Here is a 24,849-nt window from a genome sequence, read left to right on the forward strand (position 1 = left end):
ACACACACACACACGTTTATTTTCAAATGACTTGCAATGGGCAGTGCTTCCGTTTAGTTCTGGGGGGGTGGGGTTGGTTCACTTGTGCTGTGTCTTCATGCATTTCCCCCACCTCATGTGGTTCTAGATTCTGGTAAGTCGCCTAAGTTGTCTGTGTCTCAGCTCCCGGCGATTTACAAAAGCAAAGGAGAGGACCTAACTTCCCCGTCTCAGTTTTATCCCCTGAAAATGTCAAGTTTTTAGGAAATTTAAATGAGCTAACCAGGGCTGTGGAGAGGACTCACGCAGGACAGTGCTCAGTGCTCAAGCATGAGACCCTGAGTTCAAGGCTCCACTCATAAAAGAAATACAGGCGGACATAATATGAGTAAACCTCACTAGCGTAGCTTTGGTGAGCTTTGACGCTCACTAGCGTCGGTTCTGGTCCCACACAGGACAACCAGATCAACGTTGCACGTGGACTGTCTCTGTGCTGACAGATGTTGCAGATGTTGGCAGACGAACCTCACAGTTGCACGGGCAGGTAAAGCCTGAGTTCTCTGTCCTCAGAGAAGTGATTCACAGCAGCCTTACCATAGCATAAGCCTTCAAAGTGTTGCCCGAACTCTGGAGTTGAAGTCTAATAGTTGAGAAAAGTGACATATTGGGGTGGGGGGTGGGGGGGGGAGAGGGCGTGGCGTGGCGCACTAAGACTTGGTGTTCTATTCCTGCAGGTAGGAAGAGTATGCATATAGTCTTGAAGGGAAATAGGGAGATGACTTCAGTTTTCACGTGTGAGAGCTAATGAGGTGCCCATAGTTTAAACAAAAACACCAAAGCAGAATAAAAGCTCCAGTTTTAAAACAGAAACTTTGGATAGCAAATTCAGGAAAGGTTTGCAATGGTTTCAAGGCTGTGCAACACATTCTTTTATTTGCTGTATGTTTCAACTGCTCTAGCTGCCGTTATTGAAGCCTGTGGGGTCATGGTGCTCGCCTTATTGACGTGGTTCTCTGGTGCAAGGTGGAGCTTCTCCAGCACACTGCTTTTCTTTTTCAGATGTCTTTCACAGATGCTTCCAATCTTAGAATTAATTTTAACTAAGTATTAGTTTGCATTAAAGGGGTTGGGGATTTAGCTCAGTGGTAGAGTGCTTGCCTAGCAAGCACAAGGCCCTGAGTTTGGTCCTCAGCTCTGAAAAATAAAAATAAAAAAAAAATCAAAGTGTAGTTAAAAAGGCTGCAAGGTTTCTTTGTAACTGCAAAAGAAAAAAAAAAACAGTGAAGCTTTATAACAAAGGCATTTAGCTGTGTTCTAGTTGGTATTTCCAGTCACTGGACAGTCTGACATTATGTCTATCTAAGAGGAACCTAATTTTCTTCTTCTTTTTTCTTTTGAGACGAAGAGGTTCTCATTGTGTAACTCTGGCTGGGACTTGGAATTAGCTGAGTAGGGTAGGCTGGTCTTGAACTCACAGAGGTCCACCTCCCTTTGCCTCCCCAGTGCTGGAGTTAAAGGCATGGACCTCCATGCCCAGTGGTGCTGTGGGATGTCTTTCTGTATGCTGTGAATATGTGTTGCTCTCATTGATTGATAAATGAAGCTGCATTGGCCAATGGCAGGGCAGGAAAAAGTTAGGCGGTACATTCAAACTGAAGATGAGCCAAAGAAGGGTGGAGTCCAGGAGACACCAGCCCTCCACCGAAGGAGCAACAAGATGCCAGCAGACTGGTAACGCCACAGCCACGTGACAACATATAGATTAATATTTGTAATTAATATTAACTTAAGCCTCTGAGTGATTATTTTGTAAGTGGCTTCAGGACCGAGTGGCTGGGTGGGACCAGAGAAATTTACAGCTACACAGTGGTATCTCAATTTTCTTTCTTTCTTTTCTTTTTTTTTTTTTTTTTGGTTTTTCGAGACAGGGTTTCTCTCTGTAGCTTTGCGCCTTTCCTGGAGCTCACTTGGTAGCCCAGGCTGGCCTCGAACTCACAGAGATCCGCCTGGCTCTGCCTCCCGAGTGCTGGGATTAAAGGTGTGCGCCACCAACGCCCGGCTTTTTTAAAATTTTTTTCTTTTCTTTTTTTTCTTTTTTTTTTTTTTTGAGACAGGGTTTCTCTGTGTAGTTTTGGTGCCTGTCCTGGATCTCTGTAGATCAGGCTGGCCTTGAACTCACAGAGATCCTCCTGGCTCTGCCTTCCAAGCACTGGGATTAAAGTCGTGCGCCACCGCCACCCTTTCTAATTTTCTTATCAAGCTAGATCTAAACTCTAGTTCAGAAGAAATTCAGGGAGTAGAGAGACAAATTTTTAAAACTCAAGGGAAAACAGGAAAATCCAGAATGTGATAAATTATGTATGACAACTAACTTCAACTCTCCAGAAATGTAAATACAAGGTTGGAGAGATGGCTGTTACTGGGCAGGAAGGCTTCCTGCTTTCATAGAGGTCCAGAACTGGGTTTCCAGCCTCCACACTCAGCCGATTCTTCACAGTTGCCTGTAACTCTAGCTTCAGGGATCTTTTGTTCCTATGTGTGCATGCGCATGTATACAGCATACACACGGAGAGAATATACCTATATACTTATGTATACCCATAAGTAAAAAAAAATGAAAATAAATCTTAAAAGAGCAAACTTTAAGGAGACAAAAGTGGGTTAGGGCCGGGCGGTGGTGGCGCACGCCTTTAATCCCAGCACTCGGGAGGCAGAGCCAGGTGGATCTCTGTGAGTTCGAGGCCAGCCTAGGCTACCAAGTGAGTTCCAGGAAAGGCACAAAGCTACACAGAGAAACCTTGTCTCAGAAAAAAAAAAAAAAAAAAAAAAAAAGTGGGTTAGTAGTTACTCAGGGCTGGGTTGGGAAAGGCAGAAGAAAACTATTAACAAGTGTGAGTCTGTATGTGTGACAGCGGTAGAGCTCTGTGAATATACTTTGGAAAAACAACCCTCTAACCTGTAGATTTTATTATTTTTTTAAACAATCGTTTAGAGATTATTTTGAATGTATGCCTATGAGTGTTTTACTTGCATGTATGCATGTGTGCCTTGTGCGTGCTTGGTGTCCGTGGAGGTCAGAAGAGGGCACCAGATCCAGACTTTCAGACTGTTTCTTGCCGCCATGTGGATTCTGGGAACAGAACCCGAGCCTTCTGAAAGAGCAGCAAGTGCTTTTTAGCCTCTGAGTCATCTCTCCAAGCCCCACAACCAACAGATTTTAAAAAGGTGAATGAAGTTGGGGAGGAGGTGGCACACGCCTTTAATCCCAGCTCATGGGAGGCAGAGTCTATGAGTCTGAGGCCAGCCTAGTCTACATAGTTAGACTCCGTCTCAATAAACACCCCCAAACCTAGGAAAGCAAAGTAAATTACAAAATGAAAATGAATTCATATGTAAAAAGTGTGACATGGTCTTCATTGCTCCCAGATGATATTCAGGATTAGTTTGAATTCTTCTTTAAAAAGTTACATTTGAGCTGGGCGTGGTGGTGCACGCCTTTGATCCCAGCACTGGGAGGCAGAGGCAGGTGGGTCACTGTGAGTTCGAGGCCAGCCTGGTCTACAGAGCTAGTCTAGGACAGGCTCCAAAGCTACAGAGAAACCCTGTCTCAACCCCCCCCCACCACCAAATTTTATGTGTAGGGCTGTTTTGCCTTCATAGATGTCTGTGTGTGCACTGTGTGTGTGCACTGTGTGTGTGTCTAGTGAGGCTAGAAGTGAAATCTCCCAGAACTGGAGTTGCATGCAGAGGAGTTGTAAGCTGCCATGGGATGCTGGGACTCGAACCTGGGTCCTCTTATCTCCTCCTACTTTAGTTTTTTTGTTTTTTTTTTTTTAATATTGTAGGCATTTTGTTTGGCATTGAGTTGTCTGTAAATTCATATGGAGAGAGTTGTTGCCTTATACTTTAATGTGCCCTCACTCAGGAGTGTGCTTAGGTTTTGCCTTATTAAAATTTTCTGCCACTAAAAAAAAAAATCTTCCATGTCTTCTAATAATATTCTGAAGTTGACTTTCCATAGATTGTACACATTTCTCAGGATATGAATTCTTAGGTGTTTCATCTTTTTCTCTATCATGAGTACAATCTGTTTTTATATGATTACTAAGCATAACAGTAATTTTTATTAAGTTAGCTAAAAATGTCCTGAAATGTCAATAATCTAGTTTTGAGTGCAGATGGCATAGAGTTGGGGTCACCTTGCATTGGCTGAGACTCAATCCTATACCTCCTTTGGACTGAGCTGTTCTTTGGTGGGTGAGTAGGAGAGAAGTTTTTCTATTGGCTGCTTCCTGGCAAGCTCTGAGATTTCCTGTTTCAAAGCTCTGTGGCACCTGCAGACCCCATTCCTTCCCAGATTTAATTCTTCCTTTGGAGCGCTGGCTCTGATCATAAGGGGATGTGAAACACAAGGATGGGGATGAATCTTCAGGTCAACGATAATGATTCTTTTTTTCTATTGAGCAGCTTGGCCGGGGAACAATTAACTTCTTGCTCTGAGCCTTGGCATTTATTTTGATCATTTTCATGACTATCTAGTGTTCTGTGGCTCAGAAGACAGCCGTCTGATATCTGATGCCACCCCTTTACCGTCCTTTCCCTTTCCTGTAGTAATAAGATAGATACCTATTCTATCGGCACAGGCCTGTGAGCTGGGGATCTGTAGAGGCATGGTGTAGATGGCTATGGTTTCATTACCCTGACGGGGAAAACAGTGATACAGTGATATTGGTTATTGGGCTGGCGAGACGGTTCGGCAGACAAAGGCACTTGCTGCTAAGCCTACAACCTGCATTTGAGTCCAGAGACTCACAGGGTGGAAGGAGAGAATCGATTCTTGAAGGTTTCCCTCTGATCTGCACACAGGCTGTGTGGTGGGTGGGTGCCTGCAGGGGACCCAGAGCTCACTTCTGACCTCTATTGGTACCAGGCATGTATGTGATGTACAGACAGCAAAACATCCATACACACAAAATTAAAATTTTTTGTTTATTAATTAAATTTTATTTATTTATTTCAATCTTGACCTAGGGTTTACTATTGCTGTGAAGAGACACTTATAAACTTTTTTTTTTTTTTGGTTTTTCGAGACAGGGTTTCTCTGTGTAGCTTTGGAGCCTATCCTGGAACTAGCCCTGTAGACCAGGCTGGCCTTGAACTCACAGAGATCCGCCTGCCTCTGCCTCACGAGTGTTGGATGAAAGGCGTGCACCACCACTGCCCTGCTCACTTATAAACTCTTATAAAGAAAATATTTAATTGATGGTGGCTTGCCTACAGTTCAGAGGTTCAGTCTATTGTCATCATGGTGGGGAGCATGGTGGCATGCCGGCAGACGTGGTATTGGAGCTGAGAGGGCTACATCTTGCAGACAACAGGAAGTCAACTGACTGTCACACTGAGGGAAGCTTGAGAAAAAGAGACCTCAAAGCCCGCCCCCACACTGACACACTTCCTCCAACAAGGCCACACCTCCTAATAGTGCCACTTCCTTTGGGGACCATTTTCTTTCAATCTACCACAGATCTCCATCACAGGTTCCCCTCCCTCCTCTCCTTCTCTCCCCCAATTTCCTCTCCCCACCTCCCCTTCATCCCTGCTTTTCTTTAACAATCTATTTATGGTGTGTGTATGTACATAGGTGCATGTAAAGGTCAGAGGGAAATTTCTGGAGTCAGTTCTCCCCAACTACCATGTGGACCCTGGGGGTCAAACTCAGGTCATCAGATTTAGTGGCAGGTGCCTTTACCTGCTGAGTCATCTCATCAGCCCAACAAAAACAGTTTTTATTTCTTCTGTTTGCTTGTTTTTCTTCCCCTAAGGCAAGGTCTTGCTATGCAGTCCAGGGTGGGATGGAACACAAAATCTTTTCCTGTCTCAGCTGCCCAAGTGTTGGGATTCCAGGCAGGCCTCATGACTTCCAGCTTGTTTCTGTTTTAAAGGTCAGGGCCATTCTCAGGTGGTTCCTGAGGCTTTGAGAACACCAACCAGGTGTGGGCGCATTTAGAGAATGCTTCTTGGTGATGTCGTATGCCACTTATGGATGGGGCCTAGTAGGATGTGCAGATGTTTGGGTGTTTGGCATGAGGATCAGGGACGTTCTAGAGGCAGTGGAAGCAACTTCTGTTATTTCTTTTATCCACTGACCTAACCTTCTTGCTGAACCGCCATGTGCTCTTTGGCCAGCATGGCTAGCCAGCTTACTTCGGGGATTCCTCGTATCCATTTCCTGCATGCTGGTATCACAGGCAGGCTTCCAGGCCCACCCAGATTTTTATGCAGGTTCTGATGATCCAAATTCTGGTCTTCTGGCTTGTGCAGTAAGCACTTTACTCAATGAACCATCTCCGCAGTCCCATTTTAGTTTTTAAATAATAGAAACTAGTTCCTTGGGGGCTGGAGAGATGGCTCAGTGGTGAAGAGCATTGGCTGCTCTTGCAGAGGTCCTGAGTTGAATTGCCAGCACCCACATGGTGGCTCACAACCATCAGTAATGAGATCTGGCGCCTTCTTCTGGACTGCAGGCATACATGCAGGCAGAACACTGTATACATAATAAATAAATAAATCTTAAAAAAATGAAACTAAGCCGGGCGGTGGTGGCGCACGCCTTTAATCCCAGCACTGGGGAGGCAGAGGAAGGCGGATCTCTGTGAGTTCCAGGCTAGCCTGGGCTACAGAGCGAGATTCAGGACAGGCACCAAAACTACATGGAGAAACCCTGTCTTGGAAAACCAAACCAAACCAAACCAAAACAAAACAAAAAACCTAGTTTCTCTGTGGCTGGTGGAATTCCCCTACTCTCTGCCTCTCCAAAAAACCCATCTCTAAATGCCTATTCCTGACAAGGGTAAACTTAAATGTCTCCCAGTGCAATAAAGAGAAACATCCATGCTTGAGAGTGTTTCTCTGGGAGGGAGCCAGAAGACTGAAGAAGGAAGAGGTCTGTCTTCCATCTAAATGGATGGGGCCAGACTTAGCCCATAGGAAAACAATTTTTTTTTTTTTTTTTAATAATGAGTAGACTTTGAGCTCCCCACCATGGCCTCCAGTTCGGAAATATCTAAGAAAACAGTAGGCTTAGAGCCAATTGGTGGAAGTCCAACGGAAAATGAAGGACATGAGGCTGACCTTGGACCTGCCGGGGGGCTGAGAGACTGATGGAGACTGGATGATGGTCAATGAAAGGATTTTCCTTGAGACCTTCAAGACTGGATTCAGTTTACAGTCAGGGAACCCTGTTCTGACATCAGGTACCACTCACCAGGTTGGCTAGAACCAGACGGACAAAAACAAGCATAAGTGAGAATGTGTTGTGTACAAAGTTGTGCGATAAAGCGCTTCCTGGGCTAATGAGACACACTTGTCTACTCACCCTAGGTAGGGAACCCAGGGCAGACCAAAGTATGGATACCACCAAAGTCCAGCTTGGCGAACCAATGAGTTTTATTGGGGTGACTCGCTGGAGTATGGGTGAGGGGTTATTCACAGGAACAGAAATGACTCAAAGACAGCTGCGTCACTAGACCTCACCCCAGCGTGGGTGACAGCTCACAAAAGCTCGGAAACCTGGAGCTCGCTCCACAGCCTGCAGGCAGCTCAGCAGGTTGGAGAGTGTCCCTTCCAAGGTCCTCAGTTGGTCTCAATCTCTTCCAGGCACCTCAGCTGGTTTCACCTTCATCCAGGCAGTTGGTCTGGTCTCAGAGTCTTCTTTGAAGCTGGTCTCTGTTTACTCTGGCACGGAGGGGCCTGGTGATTCTGGTCAGCTTCAGGGAGTTCCTGAAGCTGTTTTTTAGTTGTTTAACTCAATGTTTAAAGAGTCCCCCTGCAGGATGGGATGTTTTAATCTCAGAAGAGACTTAAACAACGGAAGTAGACTTCTCAAACCAGGCAATGGTGGCATACTCCTGTAGTCCCAGCACCCGACTTGTAGGTTCAAGGGTTGTAGGTTCAAGGCTGACCTTGGCTATGTCGTGAGAGTCCGTATTAAAAAATAGAGCAAGAGGGCCAGTGACATGGCTTAGTTAAAAGGTTCCCTGTGCCACGAGGCTTGAGTCCTGGAACCCTGGCTTGGGGTGGGGTCAAGAGAATGAAGAAAGGACAGACACACAGACACTTATACAATGAAGCGGGGATCATGTGGGCTTCCCTAACCAGTACCCAAAGCTCCATAGCCTAGAGCCTTAGTGTGTTTATTAGGTATGGCACGGGGGAAGGGTTAGCTAGTCTTTGTATTGGAGCAGTCTGAGGCTGTCAACATCTGGCAGGAGGAAGCAGCTGTTGCTAGTCTTTGCTCTCATCAGCTGGCTCTAACACACTCCCACTCAGACTCCGGAGCAACGGTCTGCCATCCCTCTTGAGCCTGGCTTGCCTGGGCAATGGCTTTGCCAATCTGCCATGGGCCGGTTGGTCTCAGGGTCCTTGACAGGCCATGCTCGGGCCAAAATGTACATTCACCCAGAGCTTCCTCAATTCCCTATAGAAAGGCACTTGCTTCCAACTTTGAAGACCAGAGTGTAATCGAAACTAATGTGGTGGTGGAAGAAGAGAACTAATTCCCACAAATGGTCCTCTGACCTCCACATGTGCATCCTAGCGTGTGTCCACACACATACAACACACACACACACACACACACACACACACACACACACACACACACACACACATTAAATAAATAAACATGTAAAAAGAAAATAAAACCAGAAGCAAAAAACAAGGGGGGGGGGAGGGGGGATGTAAAATGGTGCAACTATTTGGTGAGAAACATTTGGCAGTTCCTCAAAATCTTTTAAAAAAAAGAAGGTTTTTTGAATAGATAAGCCAAATGTACTATGTCCATATACTAAATTCTTCAGTGATAAAAGGGAATGATACATAGATATATGCTCCAATACCTTGAAAATACTATGCTAAGGCAGAGAAAGATGCCACAAAGCTGTAGCTGCTGTGTCCCTGCGTTTATATTGAATGTTCAGAAGAGGCATATTCACGTGGAGTGTGGATTGGCAGTTGCCTGGGGCTGAGGTGTGCAGGAAGCCGGGGCTGAAAGTGAGAAGAAATGGCTGCTCATGGGTAAGGGTTTCCTTTCAGAGTGATGAAAATAAAAAGCTCTAAAATTAGAGGATGATGGTTGTACATTGTGACTATCATAAAACCACTGGATTATATACATTTAAAGGGTGGATTTTGCTGGGCGTGGTGGTACACACATTTAAACCCAGTGATCAGGAGGCAGGGGCCAGTGGAGGCCAGCCTGGTTTACAGATGAGATCCAGGACAGCCAGGGTTACACAGTAAATCCTGTTTTGAAAAAACAAAACCTGCTGGGCTGTGGTGGCACATTCCTTTAATCCCAGCACTGGGGAGGCAGGCGGATCTCTGTGAGTTGGAGACCACCCTGGTCTACAGAGCAGAGTTCCAGGCCAGCCAGGGCTTTTACACAGAGAAATCCCATCTCAAAACAAACAAAACCCCCCAAACCAAAAAACAACCAAAACTTGAAAAAGGTGGAATTTATGATAGGTGAATTATATATCAATAAAGCTTTTTTTTTTAAAGTTAACTTTTTAACCTCAATTTTCTCCCTTGAAAATTTAGCAAATTCTGTGCTATTTGTAATGATAGTTCATATATATATATGTATATGTATGTATATATATATGTGTGTGTGTATGTATGTATACACACACACACACACACACACACACACACACACACACACACACATATATATATTATATATATATATATATATACATTTTCAATACAGGGTTTCTCTGTGTAGCTCTGGCTGTCGTGGAACTTGCTCTGTAGAGCAGAGCAGGCTGTCCTGGAACACAGAGATCTGCTTGCCTCTGCTTTCCGGGTGCTGGGATTAAAGGTGTGTGCCACCCTCCAACCCTCACCCCCCCACCCCCACCCCCCGGCTAATTTATAATTTTTAAGGATTATTTTGACAACTTCATATGTGTGTACAACCTGTTGTGATCACATCTGCCCGATTACCATCTCTCATTTCCCTCCCACTTCCAGTGAGTCCCCAAATGAATCCCCATCTTCTCCCCAATGGTCCCTCTCCTACTGGTCTGCTTTTGTGTGTGTGGCCTCTCCTGAGTGCCCATGCAGATCTTTATGCCGGAAGCCACAGCTGCTGCTGTGTGTTGCTGATTGCAGTGGCCACACCATGTCCAGAAGATAGTGTCTGATGGGCACCCCCCATCCCCTGTCCCCGTGTCCTGTCTGGTCCCGTCCCGAGTCATCGTGTCCCGTCCCCGTCCCCCCCCCCATCATGGTCCTTTTGCTTCTTCTCCAGCAGCCATGGTCTTGTGTTCCCCAAAATATTGTGCACCCTAATAAACTTTTCTGGGGTCAGAGACAGAACAGCCACTAGATCCAAAGGCTAGAAAATGGTGGCACTCACACCTTTAATCCTAGCATTCCAGAGACAGACATCCATGTGTTCAAGGATACAGCCAAGCATGGTGACTCATGCCTTTAATCCCAGAAAGCGAGCCTTTAATCCCAGGGAGTGATGGTAGAAAGCAGAAAGGTATATAAGACATGAGGACCAGAAACTAGAAGCATTTGGCTGGTTAAGCTTTTAGGTTTTGAGCAGCAGTTCAGCTGAGAGCCATTCGGATATGAGGACACAGAGGCTTCCAGTCTGAGGAAACAAGATCAGCTGAGAAGTTGGCCAGAACTTCTAAGATTCCTGCTACATCCTTGAACCTTGGATGGAGTGATATCGATGTTCCAACTGGCGCTTATGTTGTGTGTCTCTGCATTAACCATTACCCACTGCAAAAACCAACAGAAAAAGAGCACTTCTCTGACATAGGTTGAGAGCAGCACTAGTCTATGGGCACAAACATAAATATTTAGAGGGCAGTTTGACTACATCTCTGTTTAACAAAACATAGATTTTCCCTACCAGGGCCTGTGACCTTTTGGCCAGGTTTTCTGGACCAGGTATGTGTTCCCTCCCACGGAACAGGCCTCAACTCCAATCACAAAGCTACAGGGCTGTCACCTCTCTCTCCACTATTGCCTGAAGGGTGTGTCCCGCCTGGCACGTGGTCTTGTAGCACACAGGGTCCACAGCAAGGTAAGGCCGTGGACGATTTTTCTCTCCCAGCAGCCTGCTCAGCACCTTCTGGTACTATGAGCTCTAACCATCAGTGAAGATGCTTCCAGCTCAGCTCCAGCTTGATTTCTCTGTATTTGGTATCCCAAGCCTGTGATGTCTTCAGCAATAGGTTCTCACCATCCCGATCCATGTGGAGACCTAAATTCAACTTTGGGTGTCATTCCTCGGGTACTGTCCACTTTTTTGGGGGTAATGTAATATTTTTATTAATTTTTTGAGAATTTCATACAATAGGTTTTGAGCACATTCACTTCCCACTGTCCCCATAACTGCTTCAAGATCTCCCCTCCCCTCTCTTCCCCTCTCCTTTTTTTTTTTTTGAGACAGGTCTCACTGTGTAGCCCTGGCTGTCCTGGAACTCACTATAGACCAGGCTGGCCTTAGGCTCACAGAGATCTGTCTGCTTCTGCCTTTCCAGTGCTAGGGTTAAATGTTTGAACGACCGTAACCAGCTTAAAAACAAAACAAAACTACTGAGTCCAATTCGTGCAGCCCATATACTTATAAGTTTGGGGCCTTCTACTGGAGAGTGTGGTTGGTCTACTAGGGGCCACATCCCTAAAGAATACAGGCTCTCCATCTCCTAGAAACCGTTAACTATCAAAGCTCCTCTGTTAGGGTGGGCGCTCACGAACTCCTCCCCACTCCATGCTAGAACATCGACTGAATTGATCTTGTGTAGATCTTGTGCAGGTAACCACAGCCATTGTGAATTCACGAGTCAGTGGTCCTGACATGCCCAGATGACACTGTTTTGTTCTGGTCCTTCCTCACCTCTGGTTCTTACGATCTTTCCATCCCTACTTCTGAGATGAGTCCCTGAGCCTTGGTGGCCAGGGAGGGGTGGGTTGATGTAGATGTTCCATCTGTGACTGAGCATGCCACTGATGTTTATCCTCTGCAATTTTGACCATTTGTGAGTTTCTGCATCAACCATGGTTCACTGCACAAGAGGTTTTTTTTCTTCCGAGGCAAGGTCTCTTACTGGGACTTGGGGCTTGCCAAGGCTAGCTTGGGCTGGGTAGTGAGCCCCAGGGATCCATTTGTCTCTGCCTTCCCCGTACTGGCATTACCAAGACAAACCACCACACCCAGATTTTACCTAAAGAGTGCTGGGGATCAGACTCAGGTCTTCTTGTTTACCTAGCAAGTGGCACATAGTAGTTCACTTTGCCCACTACTGAGCCGTCTTGTCGTCCCTACCTTTGATGTCTTCTTCTATTTATTTCTGAGTTGTATGTCCTTTTCTGTTATGGAATCATCCTTCTGTACACTGTGAAAATGTGTTGCTCTCATTGTTAATAAAAAGCTGATTGGCCGATAGCTAGGCAGGATTTGGGGGGCAGAGAGAATGCTGGGAAGAAGAAGGGTGGAGTCTGGGGGGGGTCGCAAACCAGATGTGGAAGAAGCAACATGGGAAAGTTCATAGATGCGGTAAATGAGCCTCTGGGCAGCACATAGATGAATAGAAATGGGTTAATTTAAGTTGTAATAGCTGCCTGGAGACAAGCCTAAGCTATCGACTGAGCATTTATAATTAATATTAAGTCTCTGAGTGGTTATTTGGGAGTGGCTGCTAGGACACAGAGAAACTATGCCTACATTTTTCTAATTCTTGGTGGGACTTCTTCAGGTGGCTGGAAACTAGTCCTTTATCTGCTGCCAGTGTCTCCCATTACTCTGCTTGCCTTTTTGCTCGAACAGTGTTCTCTGTGGGTAAACAAAATAATTTAATTTTGCAGTTAGTATATCTGTGAATATTTTCCATTATGGCTAGCATTCCTTGTGTCTTGTTTGAGAATGTCTTGCCTGTGCCAGGTCTTATCTTGTAGAAGCTTTATAGTCATTCCTTTTGCATCCACATCAACTCCACCAGGTCAAATGGAATATTGTGTGTGATGTGAGATAGGACTCAGTCCAATTTCACTTTTTCTCTGTGGATGTTCAGCTTTATCAGCAGCATTTATGTAAAAGCCTGTTCTTTCTTGGCTGATCTGCAGGTCCCCTCGGCCATGTAGCAAGCGTCCACATATACAGATCTGTTTGGGCTCTTAATCCTGTTCTTTACATTTAAAACATTTATTGTTTTATTTATGTGTATGGATGTCTTGTCTGCATGTACATTTGTATATAACATGCATGCTTGGTGCCCATGGAGGCCAGAGAGAGTGTTTGATTCCTTGGGACTGGAGTTTCAGACAGTTGTGAGCCTCCAATGTGGGTGCTGGGAATTGAACCAGGTCCTCTGGAAGAGCAGCCAGTGCTCTTAACCACTTGAGCCATCTCTCCAGCCCAAGGTATCTTCTCTAATCACTTTCCAACTTGCTTTGAGACACGGTTCTCATTGAACCCAGAGCTTGCTTGCCATTCAGCAAGATTGGCTGGCCAGCAAGCCCCGAGATCTTCCTGCCTCTGTCTCCTTCGTGCTGGGATTGTGGCCTGCCCTGTCGCTCCTGGCTTTGTACACGAGCCCTGCTGAGTGATCTCAGGTCCTCAGAGTTGCATGGCAAGCACTTTACTGACGAGTTACCTCCCTGGCTCTGAGCACGCTATACAACTTAGCCAGGCGTGGTGGTATACGCTTTGGATGCCAGCACTTGAGGGACAGAGGCAGGTGGATCTCGGGTGAGTTTCGAGGCCAGCCTGGTCTGGTCTACAAAGTGAGTTCCAGGACAGCCAGAGCTATAGAGAGAATAAGAGTTAGATGGATGGAAGAGGGCAAGGACTTTCTTTTCCGTCTGGAAGCCAAAGAAGGAACACGGGCTCCAGTTCCCATCAGCTTTCTTCTAGTGGTACTAGAATGGAGCTCAAGCAACAGTCCAGGCCAGAGCCCAGAGAAGGGCAAAAACAGTCAGGCAGTCTGAGCTCTTCCTGTCTCCAAGCGCTCCAGCTGCATCAGGGGTTTCTGTCGCTTGTTGCTGCGCAAAGCATCCTAATGTATCCACGAGCTATCTGAAATGCTCAGTGAAAAACATTCCCTATGCATAAAGAAAAATCATATCACAAAACTATTAATTTTATTCCCCAAGGAGCCAGGCAACAATAGAGACAATCATGATGACAGTTATAGCGACCATTTACCAGGACAAGAACTGTCTCCGGGAAAGAGTAGATAATATATCATCATTTAATCATCTCAGTCCGTGGCCGTGACCTCTAAGAAACGTGACTCTTACTTGTTCGTCTATTTGTGCTTTTTGAGGGAGGGTCTCGTTTTTTGTATTCCTGATGTTTTCCTGGAACTCACAGTACAGCCCAGACTGGCCAGGAACCAGAGGCAAAACTCCAGATTTAGCCTCCCAAGTACTGGGCTCACAGTGTGACCCACCAAAGAAATACCATTCATTCCTCTGTTTTAGAGATGAGGAGTCAGGCCCAGAGAGATTCCATAACTCTCCCACTGTCAGACAGCTAAGAGATACGAAAGGCTTGTCTGGTTTCCACGCACGTATCAATTGCTTTTTTCACTTAGACACTTTATTAAATTTGGCAAATTAAAAGTGTTCAGAAGGTTATTCCGAGTGCATCGGTGTTTATGACTAATTGATTATATAACCAGTTACAGATGTCTTGCTGGTTGTGGCTGCACACCCTTAATCCAAGCACTCAAGAGGCAGATAGCGAGACCCTGTCTCAGAAACAAAAACATTTTTAGGGAAAAAGGAAATTTCCTAATTACTCCATTACTGTTAGGGAAGTATATAAACCCTTTGTTTTGGAAGAGAATTTGGCAAGATTAATTGAGTACTCGAAGAATGTTTACATTCCCTCTTTTCTTCCTTCCTCCCCTCCTCCTCCTTTTTTTTTTTTGAGTCAGGGGTCTTTCAGTGTAGTCCTGGCTGTCCTGTAACTCTCTATGTAGAACAGGTTGGTCTCGAACTCACAGGGATTCTCCTGCCTGTGCCTCCCAAGCGTTGAAATTAAATGTTATATTCTCTTTTAAAAAATGGGGTCTTTGCTCTGTTTCCAAGGCTAGCCTTGAACTCCTGGTCTTGAGTAGTATTCCTGCCTCAGCCTTCCACACTGCTGGCCCCGCAGGGGTTGCCATGCCATTAATTCAACTTAAAAAAAAAAAAAGACAAACCGTCAGTGCTGTGTCTAGACAAGAGAGAGAACCTCAAGGATGTCTATAGCAGCAAAACATTTTAGCATCAAAAATAGAGGACTGAGGAGCTGGGGAGGTTGACTCAGTGGCTCAGAGGGCTTGCTGCCCTTCCAGAGGACCTGCGTTTGGTTCCCAGTGTAACAAACCCCCAGACTTTAGCACAACCGACACCATGATGGAAGGACCATTCAGGCCATGAAACTCAGCACATAGACAGCACCACCTGCCAAAATGAAAACAAAGACCTAATCCCTCAAAGTCCATAGTTCTGGGGAAGTCTCTAAATGTACTAACCTTGCTTTTTGGCTCCTGTAGTTCTGCTTCTGCCTAACTGTTCTTGCTAAGCGAAGTATGTCAACCAAGGATGTGGTTTTGTGCTTAAGAGCTCACCCCGAGAAAGGCTCGGGGCTACACTGGGATCTGGAACACTGGCCGGCTAACAAGGACTTTCTATGGCTTAAACCCATGTCTGAGTAGTGTTCTCGGGTGGATACCCCACAATCCCAGCACAGCAGGTGACTCATAACCAATGGAGCACCCCTAACCATGTGGCATACACTCACCCAGACATATAAACGAAAAATAAAGAGGATTGATTTAATAAATTTTAGGAACTAAAAATACAATTGTAAACATTAATATTTTGGGACTTTAGTGACAAGAGAAAGTATGCCTTTCTTGAATTAAGCAAATTACAAAATAATATTCACAACAGATATATGCAGTAGGTGCCATTTAAAAGGTTAGAAGGGTATACTGTAAAATGATAGAAGTGATTATCTCTGAAAGGTAGGATTATGTATTTTCTGAAATTAAAGGTTTTTAACATGAACCTGTAGACTATTTGATATATGAAAAATTTCAAACCTATTCAAAGGTAGGGAAACTAGAATGTAACATCAACATTAATAACATTAAAAATTTATTTTCATGTATATGGTTGCTTTGCCTGCATGTATGTCTGTGGACCACACGTGTGCCTAGGGCATGAGGAGGTCAGAGGGAGTCAGATCCTCTGGGACCAGAGTTACAGATGGTTGTGAGCTGCCATGTGGGTGCTGGGAATTAAACCCAGGTCCTCTGTCAGAGCAATAAGTACCCTGAACCACTGAACTGTCTTTCCAGCATCAACCCTTTGTTTATTTTCATTCACTATTTTATCAAAGAAGCAGGATCATTTAACTTGTAGAGTTTCCCACAGCCTTGATTTAGTAACTTCTTATTTTTTATTACATTCATTTAGTGTGTGTGTATGTGTGTGTGTGTGTGTGTGTGTGTGTTCACACATGTTCGCACCATGGTGTATATGTGGAGACCAGAGGAATTCCTTCTATCCTTCCATCATGTGAATTTTGGGTATCAATCTCTATTTGTCAGGCTGGTCCATCATGTGACATCTTGAGGCTATTCAACACTCTACAGAATTCTGTCTGTTTCACATAGATCCTCCATTAGACACAAAGACCTGATAACATTCAGAGATTTGCTTTGTTTTTTTTTTGCAGTGAGGTGGGGACAAGGCTAAAACAATGTGGGGGTGTTTCTGTCTGTTTGAAGGATCAGATGTCTTGTGAGCTATCACTTATGGTTGATGTTACACCTGCCAATCATTAAGGATGACAAGTTGGTGATGGTCTGACTCTGCCATTTATTTTCCCCTTTTCAATTGGAATTATTTCTTTAAAGCAAGACATAGTGGCACATATCAGAAAGTCTAACACTAGAAAGACAGAGGCTGGAGGATCAAGAGTTCAAGGCTAGCCTTAGCTACAAGAGACCCTGCCTCAAAACAAACCAATGAAAACAAACAAACAAAACAACAACCAGCCATCCAACCAACCAATCAGAAGAAAGAATCCCGCACAAATTTCCTTTCATTAACTGTTTTATTGCCTCTCAAAATAGAGCACAAAGGAAAGTGTTTGATTCTCTTTAATAAGCACCGTCTCAAGGTTTATATACATAAAATATGTGATCCACAAAATATATACATAGATATTTTTGTGTGTGAGGTACTGGAGATAGAACCTGGGGTCTTATTCCTGCTAGACAAGTGCGCTCCCATCTATTGGCATCTCCAATCATCCTGCCCTCTGCTGTAGTGATGAGTATCAAACTCAACCCTTTGCATGGCAATTATTTACCACCGTGGTAAACTTCTATCACCGTGACCAAGCAGCACCTGCTGTATACAAGTTAAAGGAGGAAAGATTTAATTCCCACTTTGAGATGGTTTGGTCCATGGTCCCCTGCCCCCATTGTTTCCAGTCCCTGCATGGTGAGGCAGAACAGCATGGCAGAGAGCATATGGTACAGGAAAGTGGTTGGCCTCTTGGTGGACAGGAGATAGGAAGTAAGGGCTAGGATGAAGGCATTCTATGCAAAGCACGCTTCCAGCAAACGACTTTTACAACAAGGCTTCACTTCCACAGTTCCACTACCTCTCAATAGTTTATTCAAGTTCCGAACCCACCAACGTATTAAACTATTGGTAGGTCAGAGCCCCCATGAACCAGTTGTCTCTGGAAACTCCCTCGCACACGCATCCAGACCTGGGCTTGGTGAATCTCCTAGGTGACTCCCAGTGCAATCAAGCTGACATTCAAGATTACCATCACAAACACTGAGCCACATCCCTAGCCCCTAACAACCAGGTTTTAAAAATAATTATGTGGTTTCCTAGCAGCTTCCAGAGGTGACTCATTATTTTTGTATCATAATGAACTCAAGCAGTTAAAAATAGTTAATGTGCTTTAATCCATTTGTTTTTAGCTCATTTAACATGAATTATCTCACTTTTTTCTTTTTTGATTTTTTGGAGACAGGGTTTCTCTGTGTAACAGCCCTAGCTGTCCTGGAACTAGCTCTGTAGACCAGGCTCACCTTGAGTTTACAGAGATCTGCCTACCTCAGCCTCCTGAGTGTTGGGATTAATGGTGTGTGCCACCATTGCCTGGCCCCTCACTTTTTTTAAAAAAAATCTTTGAGAAAGAGTTTCTCTGTGTAGCCCTGGCTGTCCTGGCACTTGCTCTGTAGACCAGGCTGGCTTCAAACTCAGAATCTGCCTGCTTCTTCTTCCTAAATGCTGAGATTAAAGGCATATATCACCATGCCCAGCACCTTTAATGAATGGGAGGCTCTTTATGTTGGATTCAGAGTCCTCTCTGTGTTGATATTGTGTTCCCCAATATATTGTACACCTTAATAAACTTATCTGGGGTCAGAGAACAGAACAGCTGCTAGATAGACATAGAGGCCAGAAAATGGTGGCACACACACCTTTAATCCTAGCATTCTGGAGGCAGAGATCGATCCGTATCTCTGTGAGTTCAAAGACACACTGGAGACAGCCAGGCATGGTGACACACGCCTTTAATCCCAGGAAGTGAAGGCAGAAAGGTATATAAGGCATGGAAACCAGGAACTAGAGTCTGGTTAAGCTTTTAGGCTTTTAGCAGCAGTTCAGCTGAGATTCATTCCGGATGAGGACTCAGAGGCTTCCAGCCTGAGGAAACAGGATCAGCTGAGGAATTGGTGAGGTGAGGTTAACTGTGGCTGGTTCTGTTTCTCTGATCTTCCAGCGTTCACCCCAATACCTGGCTTCAGGTTTGATTTTATTAATAAGGTCTTTTAAGATTCATGTTACACCTCTCAGCCCAGTTCTGGTAGAAGCTGATGGGTTCCTTGCTTTCTGGTTAAAGAAGATGTGATGGATAATTTGAGTATGGTTTGCATCCTGCAATTTAGACAGGAGTTTAGTTTCTGGAGTCATATGCTAATGGCTTCAAGAGGGTAGAAACTAACCTGACTATAGCATTTAGAGGTGAGGCCATTTGGAATTGATAAAGATTAGATAAGGTCTTTACGATGATACAGCCTGGTGCCTCATAACATGGCTCAGCCATTAAGAGCACTTGGCTGCTTTCCCACAAGGCTTGGGTTCAGATTCTCAGCATCCACATGGTGGCTCACAAGCATCTGTAACTGCTGTGGATATCTCTCTGTATAAATAAATACTGATTGGCCGGTAGCCAGACAGAAAGTATAGGCGGGACTAATAGAGAGGAGAATTGAGGGAACAGGAAGGCAGAGAGGGAGACTGCCTGGAGCCGCCACCAGGACAAGCAAGATGTAAGGTTCCAGTAAGCCACGAGCCACGTGGCAAAGTATAGATTAATAGAAATGGGCTAAATAGAAGAGTAAGAGCTAGACAATGATAGGCCTGAGCTAATGGCCAAGCAGTTTAAATAACGTAATCGTCTGTGTGTTTATTTTATAAGTGGGCTCTGGGACTGGCAGGACTTGGTGAGACCCAGAGAGAAAAGCTCTCCAGCTACAGTAACTCCAGTTCCAAAGGATATTATGCCCTCTTCTGGCCTCCATGGGCACTGCACACACACACACACACACACACACACACACACACACACACACACAGTGCACAGATATATATGCAGGCAAAACACCCATACATATAAGAAAAAAGAAGTATTTTTTTTAAAGTGGGGGAAACACACACACTCTCACAGCCATGTTGTGATACAGCCAAGGGGGCCTTTACAAAGCTATAACACGCTGTTTAACTTTCAACATTCAATAGCTAAGAAACCTCTTTTCCTTTTAAGTTAGGCTTCCTCTTTCACTCCATTGTACTAATGAAGAGTAAATATAGGAAATATGCTGAAATTATCTTATACGTTTCTATGCCTAGACATAGAATAAACCATTTCTTTTAGTGTGATAATCTGTATGTGAGGAAAGGTGTGTGAGTGGTTTTTATTTTTATTTTATTTTTCGAGACAGGGTTTCTCTGTGTAACAGCCCTAGCTGCCCTGGAGCTCTCTTTGTAGACCAGGCTGGCCTTGAACTCACACTGACCTGCCTGCCTCTGCCTCCGGAGTGCTGGGATTAAAGATGTGTGCCACCACTGCCCGGCAGTTTTTATGTTTAAAATTTTGTTAATTATTAATTATTAATTATTACTGTGTGTATGTGTGCACACGTGTGATGTGTATGTGTGGGTCTGCATGCCATAGTGAGCATGAGGAGGTCAGAGCACAACTTTGTGCCGTGCCTTTTCTCCTTCTATCTTTAGGTGGGTTCCAGGGATTGAACCCAGGTTGTCAGGCTTGTGTGGTAAATGTCTTTGTCCCCTCAGCCATTTCTCTGGCCCTGATTGCTTTTTTGAAGAAATTGGGCCAGTGAATTGGCTTAGTCGATAAAGGCTGATGAGCTGAGTTCAATCCCTGACAGCTGTGTGGTGAAAGGAGAGAGCCGACCTCCACAAGCTCTCTTCTGGCTTCCAAATGTGCATCACGGCATGTGTCTCTCTGCCCCCATCCACATGTACACACACACATACAATAAACAAATATGACTTAAACATGAAAAAAAAAGAGAAATAAATGACCCTGCATGTTGAATAGCAGCAAGAAGGAAATAGTTGTAGCCATCTCATCAAGCTCAGGAGGAATTCCTGCATCTCTCTCTGTCTGTCTCTCTGTCTGTCTCTCTGTCTCTCTCTCTGAAAGGAGGGAGGGTTTATTAGGTCTTACAGTTTGGGGAAGACATCCCATCATAGTGAAGACATGACATCAGTCAGGCCAGCTGAAGCAGAGAGTGAAGAGGAAGAGGAGCTGTGTGTGACACCCCAAGCTCCGCCCCGTTGGGCACATGTGTCATTCTGTCTTATGGAAAGGACCCTCCAGCCACCCAGAACATCTTAAACTTTGTTCGGAAAACTTACTTAATGTAAAACACCTTTTAAAAGGCTGATATTTTTATTATGCATATAATGTTCTGCCTGCAGACCAGAAGAGGGCACCAGGTCTCATTATAGATGGTTGTGAGCCACCATGTGGTTGCTGGGGATTGAACTCAGGACCTCTGGAAGAGCAGCCAGTGTGCTTAACCTCTGAGCCATCTCTCCAGCTGTGAAACCCTTTTAAAAGTTCTATATGTGGGATGAGCCTTAGCTTGCAGAAAATGAATGTGAATGTAATACTTACATAATATATAATAATATAATATAATAACCTAATGCTTCATGTGCAACAGCAGTAGCTTAGAAAAGATTCATCTAGAGAGCATGTTTTGGCTGAGATTTCAGGTCCCCTCTCCAAGCTGGCCTTGAATTCATGATCCTCCTGCCTCAGCCTCTTGAGTGCTTTCATTCCAGGTGTAAGCCTCCATGTCCCATTGTGTGGGGTCTCAGCCTTGGGGTATTGTTTTGGCTTGTTTTAGGTCAACTGGACACAAGCTAGAGTCACTCGGGAAGAGGGAACGCCCAATTGAGAACAATGTCTCCGAAAGATTGACCCGTGGGCAAGTCTGCAGTGCATTTTCTTAATGAGTGGTCAATGTGGGGAGGCCTGGCCCATTCTGAGTAGTGCCATACTTGGACTCTTGGGCCTAGGTGCTATAAGAAAGCAGGCTGAGCAAGCCACGAGTAAGCAGCACTTCTCTGTGCTGCTGCATCAGTTCCTGTCTCCAGGTTCCTGCCTTGAGTTCCTGTCCTGACTTCCTTCAGTGATGAACCGTGAAGTGTAAGTGAAAAAATCCTCTCTTCCACAAGTTGCCTTTGGTCATGGTGTTTCATCCTAACTAAGACAGATGTGAATCCACTAGGCCTGGGCACCAGCACCAATAACCTGTTCCCCGAAAGAAAGAGCCTCTGTATTGTCTGCACATGCATGCCGTGTCCTTGGAGGCCGGAAGAGGCGGTCTGATCCCCTCAGACTGTTACAGATGATTGTGAGATGCTATGTGGTAGATGAACATGAATGTGGTTGACATATATCACAGTGATTTTAATTATTAGTTTAAAAAACCCTTCAAAAATGTATTGTTGCTAATCCATGCTTATTGTCAAATGTAAGGATTTACATCCTGGAGTGTAGCAAAAGGGGCATGGGAGAGGGTGCCAAATCCCATTCGCCTCCTCTTCCTGCAGAGATGCCAACCTACCCACCTGCAGCCATCAGCACATAGACCCTTACCTCTCCCAGGATGCCGATGGCCTCAGCATGACTCACATTTCCAATTGCCTGTCTCTCCTAGTGAGAGAGTCTTTGCTGCCTGCGCTGCCCACATTTCCTGGCAGCAGAAGGCTGGTATGAGATTAATTTCCCAAGACAACTAAAAAAGACACCAAAGTCCCCAGTCTGCATCTCACATGAGTCCTGTTCTTCTCTGGGTGCAGAGGGCCCAGGAAGACAAAGCAGCTCTCATCACTCACGATGGTCTTTTTTTTTTCTCCTTCTAATTATAGAAAACATTTAGCTATTGTTCTCCAATTGCTCACTGCAGTTGCGTTTGGGCATTGTCCTTGTGGTCCCCCCACCCGCCGCGCCAGCCCCCGCTCCTGCCCTTGTTTCTTCCTTTGGACAAAAGCCTGGTTTCTTGCTTTCTTCTTTTTCTGAGACAGGGTTGGTTTCTCTACATAGCACTGGCTGTCCTGGAATTCACTATGTAGACCAGGCTGGCCTCGAACTTACAGAGGCCCGACATGCTTCTACCTCACAAGTGCTGGGATAACGGTGTGCACTGGCACTTCTGGGAGAAGCCTGGTTTCTGATGTTTCTCCTGACACACCGCATCTCTCCCCTCGCCCTCTCTCTTTCCTGCCTTGGCCCATTGCCACACCAGAGCCTCATCATTCTTGATGAGCAGAAGAACATAGTGTGGCATTTTGGGAGAAGACAGTCTACCTCCTCAAGTGGTTCTCTGTTACTGTGACAGGTAATTTTGATTGCTAACTTGACAGGACTTAGAACCATCATGGAACCACACCTCCAGGCAGGTCTGAGGGACTTTGTAGATTGGGTCAATTGAGGTGGGAAGATCTACTCTAAATGTAGAAGATCTACTCGGTATTAACCATGTAATAGGCTGAACAAAAGTGGAAGAAAGAAGATGGCTGGCTTACTCTATTTCCTGGCCCCCTGAGGTGGCCATCATCGTCTGTCACATATTCCTATTGCCATAGTGTTCTTCACACAGCTCCTGGGGTGGTTTGAAAGAAATGGCCCCCATAGGGAGCGGAACTATTAGGAGGTATGGCCTTGTTGGAGGAAGTGTATCTCTGTGCGGTTGGGCTTTGAGGTCTCTTATGCTCAAGCTAGGTCCAGTGAGGCAGAGTTGCTTCTACTGCCTGTGGATCGCAATGTCAGAATCTCAGCTCCTTCTCCAGCACCATGTCTGTCTGCACACTGCCTTGAAGATAATCGACTAAACCTCTGAACTGTAAGCCAGCCCCAGTTAAATGTTTTCCTTAATAAGTGTTGCCATGGTCATGGTGTCTTTTCACAGCCATAAAAACCCTAATGAAGACAGCTCCACTACACTGGGGGATGGATGACTATGGGCAGAAACCTTTAAGATCATGAACCAAAGTAGATCTTTCTCTCCCTTCTTAAGTATTTGGACACAGCAAAGAAAAACTGACATACACATTCTGGTTCAGGTATACACCGAACAAGCCCATGTAGGAGACAGAGGCTGCTGAGCCCTGGAAGGAGCTGTACAGAGGCCAGCTTTCCAGAGCACAGGGAAAAATCAGTGCAGAGGCTTATTCAGTGGTACCCTCCACACTAGTCTCGATTATTCAGCATGTGAACATCTACAGGAGATCAGAACTTGTTATAGATTTGAAGAATCACGGACTATGAAGGTTGGAAGGGCCCTTGGAGTTCTACCTATGAAACTCTTTTGCTTTACAAGAGAAGACCCTGAGACACAGTGGTCAAATAGTAGTGTGTACAGGGTTGGAACTCAAACACCAACTTGTCCCTTAATTTGGGAGATGTGGTCAATGACCGGCCATTCAAAAAGAATTACCATTCATCCTTTTGCTCCGTTCCTATGAAGATGGACTGAAGACCCTAGAATGTAACTTCCTTTGTCCTCTGATGTTTGCCTGAAATGATTCTCTTTCTGAATCCGTCATTGGCCAGAGTGGGCCTCCCATTCTAGAGGAAGCCGTGGAGACAAGGCTCATGGGCTCGGTCTCAGTTTTGTGTCTATGGGTGACCCTGTACAAATACTTAGGTCTTTGGACCATATGTTGCTCAACTGTAAAATGGGGAACAATAATGATAGTGATAGCATATATCATGAAGAGTAAATGCAAAAATATACTTAAAGCTTCCAGATCAGCATGGTATATATACAAATATACACATATTTATCCCACTCTAAGGAACTTGTTTAGGATTCCGATTCATACAGGATGCTGGGGAGAGAGCTCAGTTGGGTAAAGTGCTTGTCTTGCAAACATGAGTATCTCAGTTAGATTCCCAGAACTGCCTCCCCCCTCCACCCCTGCAAAAAAAAAAAAAAAAAAGCTGGGTGTGGTAGTGCAAATTTGTAATCCCAGCCCCAGGGAGGCACCCACAGAGGGATTCCAAGAGCTTGAGGGTCAGCTGGGCCTACTTGTCCAATTGCAGGCCAACGGAATTTTTTCCCTCCCCTCCAAAAAATGGGGAATGGTACCTAAGGAAAGACATCAACTGCCACATGGACATGCACCCATTCTACACTCCCAGCATGTGCACCTGCACACACACACACACACACACACACACATACACACATACACCCATGTACACACACAGAA

At 45.1% G+C, this 24,849-nt stretch overlaps 1 protein-coding gene across 1 annotated transcript in view; it reads right to left on the reverse strand.

Moving 5' to 3' along the window:
• Positions 1-22,922, reverse strand: part of LOC114686833 (SNW domain-containing protein 1-like) — a 58,109-nt gene extending 35,187 nt beyond the window's left edge. The window contains 1 exon segment of the mRNA XM_028861510.2: positions 22,827-22,922. Coding sequence (XP_028717343.1) covers positions 22,827-22,922 — 96 coding nt within the window.
• Positions 22,923-24,849: the final 1,927 nt, after the last annotated feature.

This window comes from Peromyscus leucopus, chromosome 14, assembly GCF_004664715.2.
Source record: "Peromyscus leucopus breed LL Stock chromosome 14, UCI_PerLeu_2.1, whole genome shotgun sequence".
Lineage (NCBI taxonomy): Eukaryota > Metazoa > Chordata > Mammalia > Rodentia > Cricetidae > Peromyscus > Peromyscus leucopus.